This window comes from Myotis myotis, unplaced genomic scaffold (assembly GCF_014108235.1).
Source record: "Myotis myotis isolate mMyoMyo1 unplaced genomic scaffold, mMyoMyo1.p scaffold_m19_p_21, whole genome shotgun sequence".
Taxonomy (NCBI): Eukaryota; Metazoa; Chordata; class Mammalia; order Chiroptera; family Vespertilionidae; genus Myotis; species Myotis myotis.
The window spans coordinates 50532-62785 of NW_023416326.1; the positions used below are offsets into that span (position 1 = coordinate 50532).

The 12254-nt window shown below is 55.6% G+C and overlaps 1 protein-coding gene across 3 annotated transcripts in view; it reads left to right on the top strand.

Moving 5' to 3' along the window:
• The window catches only part of KDM5B (lysine demethylase 5B), a 34676-nt gene that overhangs the window by 14059 nt on the left and 8363 nt on the right, over window positions 1–12254 (top strand). For all 3 annotated transcript variants that reach the window (XM_036354673.1, XM_036354674.1, XM_036354672.1), the window contains exons 6-18: window positions 509–605; window positions 1793–1902; window positions 2522–2680; window positions 3115–3234; window positions 4395–4553; window positions 5510–5691; window positions 6731–6893; window positions 8350–8469; window positions 9302–9496; window positions 10380–10561; window positions 10718–10842; window positions 11599–11749; window positions 11849–11963. In XM_036354673.1, coding sequence (XP_036210566.1) covers window positions 509–605; window positions 1793–1902; window positions 2522–2680; window positions 3115–3234; window positions 4395–4553; window positions 5510–5691; window positions 6731–6893; window positions 8350–8469; window positions 9302–9496; window positions 10380–10561; window positions 10718–10842; window positions 11599–11749; window positions 11849–11963 — 1878 coding nt within the window. The remainder of the gene's footprint in view (window positions 1–508; window positions 606–1792; window positions 1903–2521; window positions 2681–3114; window positions 3235–4394; window positions 4554–5509; window positions 5692–6730; window positions 6894–8349; window positions 8470–9301; window positions 9497–10379; window positions 10562–10717; window positions 10843–11598; window positions 11750–11848; window positions 11964–12254) is intronic.

A 12254-nucleotide genomic window follows, 5' to 3' on the forward strand; every position in this document is an offset into this window, starting at 1 on the left:
GTGAACATCCTACCTGAGGATGTTTTTTTCTTAGAGACACACTGACTGGTTGCCTCCCACTTGCACCCCGATGGGGCTGAGAAACTTGCAACCAAGGTATGTGCCCTTGGCCGGGAATCAAACCCGGGACCCTCCCGTCCGCAGGCCGGGCTCTGACCGCGGAGCCAATTTGACCAGGGCCTTTACAAAAACAGAGACATCAGGTAACAGTGAAGCTGTTTTTCTCGTGTTTCCGCGAAAGGAGCATGGAGCCTGGCAGTCACTGATGGCGGCTTTGGGGAGGGCGCCCTGACTGCCAGGAGCCGTGAGAAGAGCGTGAGGACCCAGGAGGAGGCCCAGCTGCCTCATCCATTTCTTCAGCCATCGTCGTCTCCAGGGTGGAGAGGGACGCTGGATGCCATGTTAATGGACAGTTTATGGGATGGTAGCCACTTTGGGACTCCAGGTGGAGTTTAGGGTTACTTGTTTTTAAAGGACATATTTATGTGTGTGACAACTGTTTTTCAAGGCCATGAATATTAAAATAGAACCGGAAGAGACAACAGAAGCCAGAACTCACAATCTGAGGCGTCGAATGGGTTGTCCAACTCCGAAATACGAAAACGGTAAGAAAGCTGACCTGTGAATAGGAAATAGTACAGAGGAAGCAAGTAAAAACCAGGTTTTGTTTGTTATGAAGAAAACACGGTGGCAGCTGTTCCCTAGTCATCGCTGGGTTAAGGTCCTTCTCCTCGTGAAGGGCCAGGTAACAGGCAGATGAGGCACCTGGGCGCGTAGCTGCTGCTCTGAAATGCAGCTCCGCAGCTAGTGGAGGAGCAGTGGTTTGTGCCTGGGCTGCATGTCCGACAGGTGTGTCTCCACTGGGCAGCAGACCTGCTCTCTGAGTCTGAATTCTGGCGGAAAGTCGTTTGCCTGGCCTTGCCGGATGCCAGGCACTGAGGTGTAGGCTTGGGACTCGCAGGGGGAGTCCTGCGTCCTGGACAGGCAGTCGCGGACCTGGTTCCTGGTGATGGGCGAGTGAGAGCAGGCAGTGCGTGTAATGAAGTGATTTTTAAAAACACAGACCGAGCCCTGGCTCGGCCACTGACTAGTTTATGACCTTAGAGATACTCCTTGACGGCCTTTCGTGTGTTTTCTTATCTTTGGAATGGATTTGTTGCAAAGGGTTATCGTTTGTGGGAAGCATTTAGCACGGTGCCCGCCACAGGGTAGTCACGCAGCTGTGTTTTCGCCACACTTCCTGGAACAGGCGGTGGGAGGCGAGGCAGGTGGTCGTGGAGGCTGGTCCAGTTGCAGGAGGCCCCCGGGCAGGTCGCCAGGCTCTCGCAGGCAGGGCCATGAGGGCTTGCTTGACACAGTGTGTGTGTTGTCGGTGGTGGTTTCACTTTTTTACTGAAGTTATTGGGGTGACGTTGGTTAGTAAAGTTACATAGGGTTCAGGTACAAGTCTCTCATCCATCGTCTGCGTCTTGTATTGTGTCTCCACCCCACTCACCAGCCCAGCCTCCTTCCATTTCCATTTACCCCCTTCACCCTCTTCTGCCTCCCTCACCCTCAGTACATGTTGTTTTAAACGGTTACAAACCTGAGCAGCCTCTGTACCCACAGCGTGGATATAAATGGGGTGAGAGTTTGCATTTTATCCTCATGAGCTGAACACAGTGCGCTGGGCGCCACTCTGCTGAGCGGAAAGAAATGGGAGGCCAGTTCACGTCCTGTGTGCGTTGGGGGGGGGGGGGGGCGAGGAGGCGGAGCACAGCACAGACAGAGCTCACGGGACGACTTCTTGCAGAGAAAGACGTGAAGAGCAGCATCAAGCAAGAACCCATCGAGAAGAAAGAGCACCTTCTAGAAAGTGAGAGGGAGAAACCCAAGAGTCGACCTAAGAAAACCACCAGTGCTGTGAGTTGCCATCGTTAACACTCACCCCAAGTCCTTTGTGCTTAGACTGCTCGCTCGGTGTCTGACAATGGGAAGACCTTCTCGGTCAGTTATCGTCTGAGCTTGTCAATGAGGAGACACGCGGATACTGAGCACCAAGTGGTGGAGCTGGTGACGCAGAGCTGCTCAGGCCTCACGCGCTCCTCCAGGTCGCTGAAAGCTAGGTCACACCTGGCAGGAACCAGGAGGTCACGGTTGGATTCCCAGTCAGGGCACAGGCCCGGGTTGTGGGCTGGATCCCAATGGGGGGGCGTGCAGGAGGCAGCGATCCATGATTCTCTCTCATCATTGACATTTCTCTCTCTTCCTCTCCCTTCCTCTCTCTGAAATGAATTCAGATACATTTTTTAAAAAATCAAGCAGGTGTTTCCTAACTTTCCAGCTCAGGAGGAAAAGGGAGGCATGGGGAGCAGGTGCTGGACGGCCTGTGTGTACAGGGTCCTGGCGGGGGCGGGGGTGGGGGCGGGGGCGGTGGGGGCGTTCGCAGCAGGGAGAGGCTGGGTCATACCTGTGACAGTTAGTTCTTAGAATCTCACGAAGTCCGATGGGCTCACGTGCCGGTGCCCCGTCCTGGCTGCAGGTGGACCTGTACGTCTGCCTCTTGTGTGGCAGCGGCAGCGACGAGGACCGGCTGCTCCTGTGTGACGGGTGTGACGACAGCTACCACACCTTCTGCTTGGTCCCGCCCCTGCATGACGTGCCCAAGGGAGACTGGCGCTGTCCTAAGTGTGTGGCCCAGGTGAGGAGGGACAGCGGGCGGGGCGGGGCGGGGCGGACGTGCGAGGCTGCCCGCTGCCTCTGGGTCCGACCTGGCCTTTGGGGATAATGTTCTAGAGGAACTGGGCTGCCTCTGCACAGGGAGGTGTCTTCTCACGGCTGAGCCGGAGCAAGAAGCAGAAGGTTCATCACTACACTTGAAGCTTTTCCACTGAATAAGACACTGGGTGCTCTTGGCAGAAATTCTCAAACACTGAACGACTTTGACAAAGTGATTTTATAATCTGTAGGTCACCACGGCTAACGTTTTGATGTATATTCACCCAGACTTTTTTCTGTTTTAAATGAGTGGAATTATATTACTTAAGCAGTTTTAGTAATCTGCTTTTCGGGGTGTGTGTGTGTATGTGTATATACATATATATTTATATGTACAAATTACTATTTTTTGGGCAGGAGTGTAGTAAGCCACAAGAAGCATTTGGCTTTGAGCAAGCAGCCAGAGACTATACCCTCCGAACCTTTGGGGAAATGGCAGATGCGTTCAAGTCTGACTACTTCAACATGCCAGTCCACGTATGTACATACTTACTGCTTTGGTTGAGGGTTTTAATAACTTTTTGAAAAGGTGGGTCTGAAGGCGAATTTGAGATGGCACTTACCTCTGGTCGCCATGGTCGTGCACAGGGACACCTGTAATTTGTTTAGTGGTATTAAAATTCAACAAAATTTTAAGATGCATTTCAGTTTTTCATTTGATTTCTCTAGAGATAGAGGTTTTGCCACACAAATTGCACAGCAGCAATAATCCTCTCAGCTCAGCAAATGTAATTTAAAGAAAAATTCACAAAATTTATTGAATGACCAGTCGGTGTGCCACTTGGTTTGCTGTGCGTTGGGAACGCGTTTGCACACTGTTCTGTTGTTGTGAGTTATTTAAATTCCGCTTATTCACGGAGGAGCATCGCGTGCTTTGCCAGCACTTGGCGCTCGTCACGGGAGCACCCAGCATTAACGGGTGCTGCCCTCACTGTGGATCTTGAGCGGCGCTCTTCTCCCCACGGGGACGTGCTCCCGGACCGTGTGCGTGGGTGGTGACGGACCCAGATCGCGGCGGGTCATTGACGGCCCCTGACGTCGCCAATGTCAGCTGTCGCGTGGCGAGTGGTTGCTTACTTCATGGTGTTGAAGCTCCAGGTGACGCGCCACCTTCCTGTTCTCTGGCCCCTCGTGCGTTGCTGCCCAGGTGTTTGCTCACCCAGCCTGCCGGCTTGTCCGTGGCCTCTCCTGTCTCTGGTTGGCTTTTCTTTGTTGTTATTTTTTAAAATCCATTTTTGTTGATTTCAGAGAGGAAGGGAGAGGGAGCGAGAGAGAGAGAAACATCAGTGATGAGAGAGAAACATTGATCGGCTGCCTCCAGCACGCCCCCCACTGGGGATCCAGCCTGCAACCCGGGCATGTGCCCTTGACCGGAGTCGAACCCGGGATCCTTCAGTTGCAGGACTACGCTCTATCCACTGAGCCACACAGGCCAGGGCAAGAAACATGAATGCTTAACCATCGTTACTCCTTTAATAACGAAATAGTGGGACTGTCTGGACTCCAAGGTGGAACAGAGAGAAGCGTGTCCCTTACTGGGTCCTGGGCCCCTGTCACTTAGCATCTGGTCAGGTTGGCGGCCGCTGTGCGTGTCTGCAGAAATGCATTTCTTCTCCTGCTTATGGTTTTGTCTCCAGATGGTTCCCACTGAACTGGTTGAGAAGGAATTTTGGCGGCTGGTCAGCACGATTGAAGAAGACGTCACCGTCGAGTACGGAGCCGATATTGCCTCCAAGGAGTTTGGCAGTGGCTTCCCTGTCCGCGACGGGAAGGTCAAACTCTCCCCTGAGGAGGAGGTGGGTGCCAGGGGGGAGCACCTGTCTTTCGAGGACCTGCGAGTGAGCATGTGCCTGCCCTACAGGCGGCATCCTGGGCCAGGGGCAGCCTCACTGCAATAGATGCCGCTTGGGACTCGGGCTGTTGGTTCCATTTCCGTTGGTTGGCTGGAAGCGATTGGTGACTACTTTCAGGAAAACCTTAAGTACCAGGTTTTCAATGTTTTCAAGAAAAATAGGAGGAACCCACAAATAATCCTAGTCCCCGCTGTGCCACTGCACGGGGACGACATGGGACAGTGACTTTGCTTCCTTGGCCTTCAGGTGCTCTAACCTGGGTTTCTCTTTCTGAAGGAAATCTGAGGGATTGGGGCCAGACCTACTTGTCTTTGAATTTTGAAGTTTGAGTCCATTATTTTCCCCACTAGCAAGCTCCTAGCATGGTTTCTGTTCTATCCTAGTAAGAAGTCAGATCTTTTTGGGGGTCAACTTCCTTGAAATCTAATATTTGCACAGAAAAGTACGCAACTACATGTGCAGCTTGATGAGTTTTCACCAGTTGAATACTCCGTCTAGCAGCACCGGAGGATCCTGGACGTCACCCCGTTCTCCCCGCAGCTGCTCCTGCCCTCTGCTCCCCCACCTCCCGTCTCAGACGACCCCTCCCCCACAGCACTGTCCTGACTACAGCACCGTAGAGTCATGTGCCCGTTTTTTTAACTTCATGCAAAACCACTCGTGTTGTCTGTACTCTTCCGTAGTCACGTGAGGAGCGGGTGGGACACCGGCCTGTGCTGTGGGCGTCGTTTGTGTAACGTGCCAGAGCCGCCTGTGGCGTCCGAGGGTCGGCAGCGGGGCGTCTCCCTCCCCCCGGCGTTTTCATTTCGAAGGAGACTGTTTTCACCGCCGTCCTAAGCAAGCGCAGTGAAAATGCGCGGCTGCTGCAGCTGAGCCTCGGGCTTTGCCTCCGTCTGCAGGAATACCTGGACAGCGGCTGGAACCTGAACAACATGCCGGTGATGGAGCAGTCGGTGCTGGCCCACATCACGGCCGACATCTGCGGCATGAAGCTGCCCTGGCTGTACGTGGGCATGTGCTTCTCCTCCTTCTGCTGGCACATCGAGGACCACTGGAGCTACTCCATCAACTACCTGCACTGGTGAGCGGCCCCGGCCCGCAGCGCGCCCGCCGCCGAGTCCTCCCGCCTCTCAGCTGTGTCAAGAGCGGTGACCTACGTGGTTTTTCCTTAAGATTTTCCCTGCTGTTGGAACAGGCGTCCTAACACGTTAAGGAGGTGGCTCTGAAGTATTTCTAGGGAGCCCGGGAGCCCCTGAGGTCGCGCACACGCTGTTTCCAAGTCTGACGTGTTTCTGAGGGGAGGGCAGTTGTCAAAGGCTTTCCTCACGGAGAGCTGAGCGGAGCCTCGGGGTCCCTGTGGAAGCACCTGTGTACCTTTGGGGGCGTGTGGCGTGTGGCAGCTTCTCAGCTCTTCATCCAGAGCCATTTTCCCACATTTGTCCTCCCTTCCACATTTCCCTTCTTTTCTAAGAACAAGATATTTGGAGATCTGTCACTCAGTAAATCCCGCCACCAGGAGCGGAAGGATGTAGCCAGGAAGGGCTAGTCGTACAGTGGTAGCCTGTCTGTCCTGCTTCCCTCGGGCCCAGGCACGGGCTGGGGCTGTAACGTGAGGGTGGCATCTACCATTCCTCCCAGGGTCAGCCCAGGGTCCGCGTTTGACGGTGTGAAGTGCTTTGAAGAATAAGAGCTCTTTAGGGTGCTAATTGCCTTAGTAGTGTTTGCTCCCTGTCTGAACCGACAAGGTAAAGGGAGATGGAGAGCTGTCCTTGTCAGCCTAGGAAATTGTGGCAACCCGATATCCTAGACTATGTGACACCTGATATTCCCAGGGATTCTAGATACCTGCATTTCTAAAGGGTCAGACGAAGGGGGGAGGACAGGGATCTCGGGGAAAAGCCCGTGTCCAGGCTCCGTGCCTGGAGGGAAAACGCACCCGCAGGGACGGTCAGACCCGTGTCCCCAGGTGACCCCAGGGTGCGCGCCCTGTGGGGTCTGCTCGGCTGTCCTGTGTTGACGTTGCAGGTTGATTCTGTGAATGTGTGTGATTTGAAGAAGCGACTGAAAGGTCGTGGTTGCGTGTTTCTTGAGATGGATTGGTTTTTCTAACCTGTTCCCAGGGGTGAGCCCAAAACCTGGTACGGTGTCCCCGGGTACGCGGCCGAGCAGCTGGAGAGCGTCATGAAGAGGCTGGCGCCCGAGCTCTTCGTGTCCCAGCCGGACCTGCTGCACCAGCTGGTGACCATCATGAACCCCAACACCCTGATGACGAATGAAGTGCCTGTACGTCTCAGCCCTCCTCTTGCTTCGCACCCGGGGGCGCTGGGTCCACGGGGGTTGGGGGTGCCTGGCCGGCGATGCTGTTGGGTGGGTTTGGTACGGCATTGGGGATCCTCAGCCGTGAGAGGCTTTCTCTGTGTGTCCATCCATTCACAGTCACGCGGCTTCACCACGTAATGCTCCTTTCGTTTCTACCTCATTCCTCTCTGCAACAAGACAGAACCTCAAACAGTACACGTTACCTGTCAGTATAAATCCCTGGGGAAAAGGCTAGATCCTGTTATAATCAGAACTAAACTCTCATGTCAGAATCCACTCTGTCCCTGCTCTAAAAAATGGCTTATTGAACCTATAGGATCTTAATTTTCAATGATGAACTGAAAGTAACATGTTTGGCAGATGATGGTTACGTTAACCCCCCCACCCCGCATTAAGCTTTATTAATTTATCTACCTGTTGATCTGTTGTTTTTGAGAGCACGGTTTATTCAGCTGGGGACGTGTAACAAGGGAGGGCTTAGGCTAGAGCAGTGATGGCGAACCTTTTGAGCTCGGCGTGTCAGCATTTTGAAAAACCCTAACTTAACTCTGGTGCCGTGTCACATAGAAATTTTTGATATTTGCAACCATAGTAAAACAAAGACTTATATTTTTGATATTTATTTTATATATTTAAATGCCATTTAACAAAAATCAACCAAAAAAATGAGTTCGCGTGTTGCCTCTGACACACGTGTCATAGGTTCGCCATCACTGGGCTAGAGGAAGAGAGAGAGACGGCGTGGCTGCTTGACTGACTGGAAAGGGGGCATTGAAGTCAGGCTCAAGGGGTGAGTCTGGGATGAGCTGCTGCTGCTCAGTGCACCCCCAGCTGCATGTCTCCTGGGAACCCTAGAGTTTAGCAGATGCGTGCCTGTCGGGGAGCAAAGTCCCCTGGGATGCAGACAGCGCCACCGGCAACACCACCACCAGCTGAGCCACGCCGGCCGGGCCAGGCTGAGCTTATTTTAAAAAATACGTTCTTTTTTATTGATTTGAGAGAAAGAGGAAAGGAGAGAGAGAGAGAGAGGGAGAGAGAGAGGTAGAAACACCAATGATGGGAGAGAATCACGGATCGGCTGCCTCCTGCACGCCCCCACTGGGGATCGAGCCCACAGCCCGGGCGTGTGCCCCGACCGGGACTCGAACCAGCAGCCTGTTTTCGTTTAATGACATAGGACGCTCTTCACCGAGGCTGCGTTAGAAAGCTGTGTCCTGACCCGGGACGTAGCCATGATCCCTTTCAGGTCCCCACAGCCCTGTGGTTGGGCACTGCTCTGTCCTGTGCTCCACCGCAGTGGAGTGGGCTGTTTTTCTGGCCCACTTTTGATTAGTGGGAAGCCACCCTTCCTGGAGTCTAGTCCAGTCTAGTCCAGATGGTCTTCCGTGAGCACGTCCCTGACCTCCCGTGTGTCCCGCAGGTTTACCGGACGAACCAGTGTGCCGGGGAGTTTGTGATCACCTTCCCGAGGGCCTACCACAGCGGCTTCAACCAAGGCTTTAACTTCGCCGAGGCCGTCAACTTCTGCACGGTGGACTGGGTAGGGCGATGCCGGAGCCTCTGCTGTAGTTGTGCGTGCAGAGCGCTCTGCGGGCAGCTGCTTGCTTAACCTGTTGCCCCTCGGAAGGCTGGTCTGCCGGTAGCTGACCGCCCGCGAGACCAGGCGCTCGTGCACGTTGTACTTGGCTTGACGTCCGGCCTGTCCTGAGCCCTCTGCTCGGTTCAGTGGACAGTTGTTTCTGGTGTAAAAGACTCGACAGAGAGTCTCTTGATTTACATTTTGACTGCAGCTCAGTACCTCATTGCAAACCGATGGCAGTCCAGCCTTCAGACGGGTCCCTGCTGAGCACTAACTCGGTGTCCCCGGCAGCAGTTGTAGGGGTGCCTTTGGTCAGTTACTTGTGAAGCAGGGTTTTGTGTCCGTGTTCATGCTGCTCACGCACCACGAAGAGGTGTCTGACTTACGTGTGACGTTCGCTCTAACGATGACGACGCTGCTCGTGGCTTCTGAGTGATGAGGCTCCTGCAGCTGTAACTATTTGGTGTCGTTTTGGGGCATTTCTGTCCCTGAAGGACGTTAGCCACGCCCCGCTCGGCACAGCTGCTTCAGGAAGTGTGTAAATCCATATTTCCCATTAGGTTTTACCTTGTGAACAGTGATGCATTGTTCATACATTGGGGCTTTGTAAGTGACTTTTTAATGAAGGCGACTCACATGCCAGGTCTTGGGGATGCAAGGATTTACAGAGGCCCAAGGCCCCTAGAGCTGATGTGTGATCTGCGGGACCCAGAGGGTGGCCTTGGGGGATTGCGTAGCGAGGCCGGCGCCCGTGGCAGCAGGAAGGTGGCTCATGTGCTTTCCTGTCTCCCAGCTGCCCCTGGGCCGCCAGTGCGTGGAGCACTACCGCCTGCTGCACCGCTACTGCGTCTTCTCCCACGACGAGATGATCTGCCGCATGGCCGCCAAGGCCGGCGTGCTGGACGTGGTCGTGGCTTCCACCGTCCAGAAGGATATGGCCATCATGATCGAGGACGAGCGAGCTCTCCGGGAGACCGTCCGCAAACTGGTGAGGCTTCTGGAACCCCAGCGTTGTGCTGTTTTAGCCAAGTTCTGAGGCACTTTAATACCGTTTATAAACGTCACGTCAGTCTAGTTTCCAGTGGACAGGGATGAGTGGAACAACAGATGTCTGTCTGTGTCTCTCCGTCCTCTCTCTCTAAAATACTAGCAGTTTTAAAACCCCACAAAAACAGAGTAAAAGAGTGAAACAGGAGCCTGTGGTTCCTGAGCTGACTTCACTCGGGTTGGGTTTGGGTCCAGGCCCAGGTGAGGAGGAGGAGGGAGGTGAAGGTTCGCTCTGTCACCGACGAGCATCCTGGGTCTGGCTGTCACGTGTGCATCTGCAGGTGAAGTTCACCGGCTTCAGCCTTCGTTTTTCTCGACACCTTTTCCGTTAGCAGAGGCTCTATTGGGACTCGTCCTTTTCAGGGAGTGGGATCCCTTCAGATAACTTTTGGGGCGAAGGGCTCTGTGCCCCTCGGCATCACCCCTCTCGGCAGGCCCTGCTCGCCCACCTCCTCCCTGTCCTCGTGCTGGTCCCCTGTGGGCTCTCCAGCGTCTTCCCCTGAAGCTGAAAGCACACACGTTTCCTTGGCTCTGCCCTCTGCCCCTTGGAGTAGAATAAACAGCTGCTCTCGAGTTTTGTCATCCTGCTCATCACTGTTTCCTCACATCAAAATGGCCAAACACAAGGACGCAGCCTTGTCCAACACCGAACGGGTCCTCACCAGACGAGTGAGGCAGACGCCGCCGTGTTGGCGGTCCTTGCCGCCTGGCATTCCCACGGTGGGATCTGTGCGCGTGTGGTGGTCCGGCAGCCACTGCGTGCTCGGCTCGGGGCTGGTGGGTCGCACTGTCCCGCGGAGACCCCCACGCTCACTTTATTCCAGGGAGTAATCGATTCGGAAAGAATGGATTTTGAGCTGTTGCCAGACGATGAGCGTCAGTGCATAAAGTGCAAGACGACGTGCTTCATGTCGGCCGTGTCCTGTGCCTGCAAGCCCGGCCTGCTGGTGTGCCTGCACCACGTGCCCGAGCTGTGCTCCTGTCCTCCTGGCAAATACAAGCTGCGGTGAGTAGGTTTTTAAAAAAAATTGCTTTAAGAAGATGGCTTTTTTCTGTGGAAAACACAAAATCTGTAATAAAAGCTCAGTGACATCCCTGGGCCAGGGCTGAAATATGCGTGTAAAACATCTGACTTTCTCCAAACCCACGTGTCCGTCTACAGATACAGATACACTCTGGACGACCTCTGCCCCATGATGAACGCGCTGAAGCTGCGAGCCGAGTCCTACAACGAATGGGCCGTGACCGTGAGCGAAGCTCTGGAGGCAAAGATGAGCAAGAAGAGGAGTACGTGTCAGGACGACGGGGCCGGCGCGGGGGCCGGGGGCAGAGCCACGTCGGGGGGCACAGCCGCGACCCGGCCGTCCTGCCGCCTCTGCCGCCGGCTCCCCGCGCACGGCTCACCCCGCACGAGCGGGAGGTTCAAACCGGGGGACGGGGAGACCCCCTGCCTCCCAGAGGGGCCCTGAGGGGGGGGAGGGGTGCACGATGGTGCTTCGTGCCGGCCACACGGCAGGGAGCAGAGTGACCTTCACCTCTTTGTCTCAGAAACAAAAGTATTTCACGTTTGACACGGAACCTTAGGAAACGTCTTTATTAACGAGACGCCCCGATGAAGGCAGCGCCTCTGAGTGCTGGTGGTCAGGCGCTGTTCTCTCATCAGCCTCCTGCCTCAGTGTCGCCGGCTCCCCTGGCTGAGCCGCACGGGCTGTGCCCTCGGTGTTCAGGGCCGGCTCTGGGCCCTGCCTGTGAGCACACGCCACCTGCCCGCTGCAGAGGGAGTGCAGGAGGGAGGCGTGCGGCTCCGTCAGGGTTGGCACTGACTTTGCTTTGATCAGCCAGCCGCTTTCCATGTGAGCGTTTCCGCGCTGAAGGGCACCTCTGGGCACTTGTTGGGAACACCCCACGCTAAGCGTAACCGGGCAGGAGTGCGAAGCATCGCGGGTGCTCACAGAGCAGAGCTGGTGAAGGCAGGCTCCCCTCTGCACGTCCGTCTGGGCTCAGACGCGATGGCCACAGGCGGCACCTTCCCTTCGTTCCCAGGCCTCGCCAGCTTGAAGGCTCTGATCGAAGAGTCGGAGATGAAGAAGTTCCCGGACAACGACCTCCTGCGCCACCTGCGCCTGGTCACGCAGGACGCGGAGAAGTGCGCCTCTGTGGCCCAGCAGCTGCTCAACGGGAAACGGCAGACCAGGTGTGCGCCTGGGGCCGCCGGCCGTGGCTGAGCGGGTGGTGGAGCCGGGAGGGGGCGCGGGTGTGTTCTCACGTGGCTTCCCGGCCTGTGTCTCCAAAGATTCCGATCCGGGGGAGGAAAGTCCCCGAACCAGCTGACGGTGAGCGAGCTCCGGCAGTTCGTGACGCAGCTGTACGCGCTCCCCTGCGCCCTCAGCCAGGCGCCGCTGCTGAAGGTAACGGCCCGGCGCTGGGAGGCCTGGGGTCGTGGCTACGTTGTCCTCTTGAAGGTGCTGCGAGGGGCACGGAGGGCTGTGTACAGGGAGAGCATAGGGGCGCTCATAGCGGAGGGAAAGCCGCCGCCAGCTGCTCATGGCGCTGCTCAGGGTCTTGTTTGAGTCCCTCGTCTCAGCAGTCAGTTAGTGTGTGTTCCCTCGTTTACCCGTATTCTCCCTAAAACCCAGCGAGATGACACGGGCGCCTTGCTGTGCGCGGGGAGGTCTAAGTGGGGGAGAAACTGTGACTGA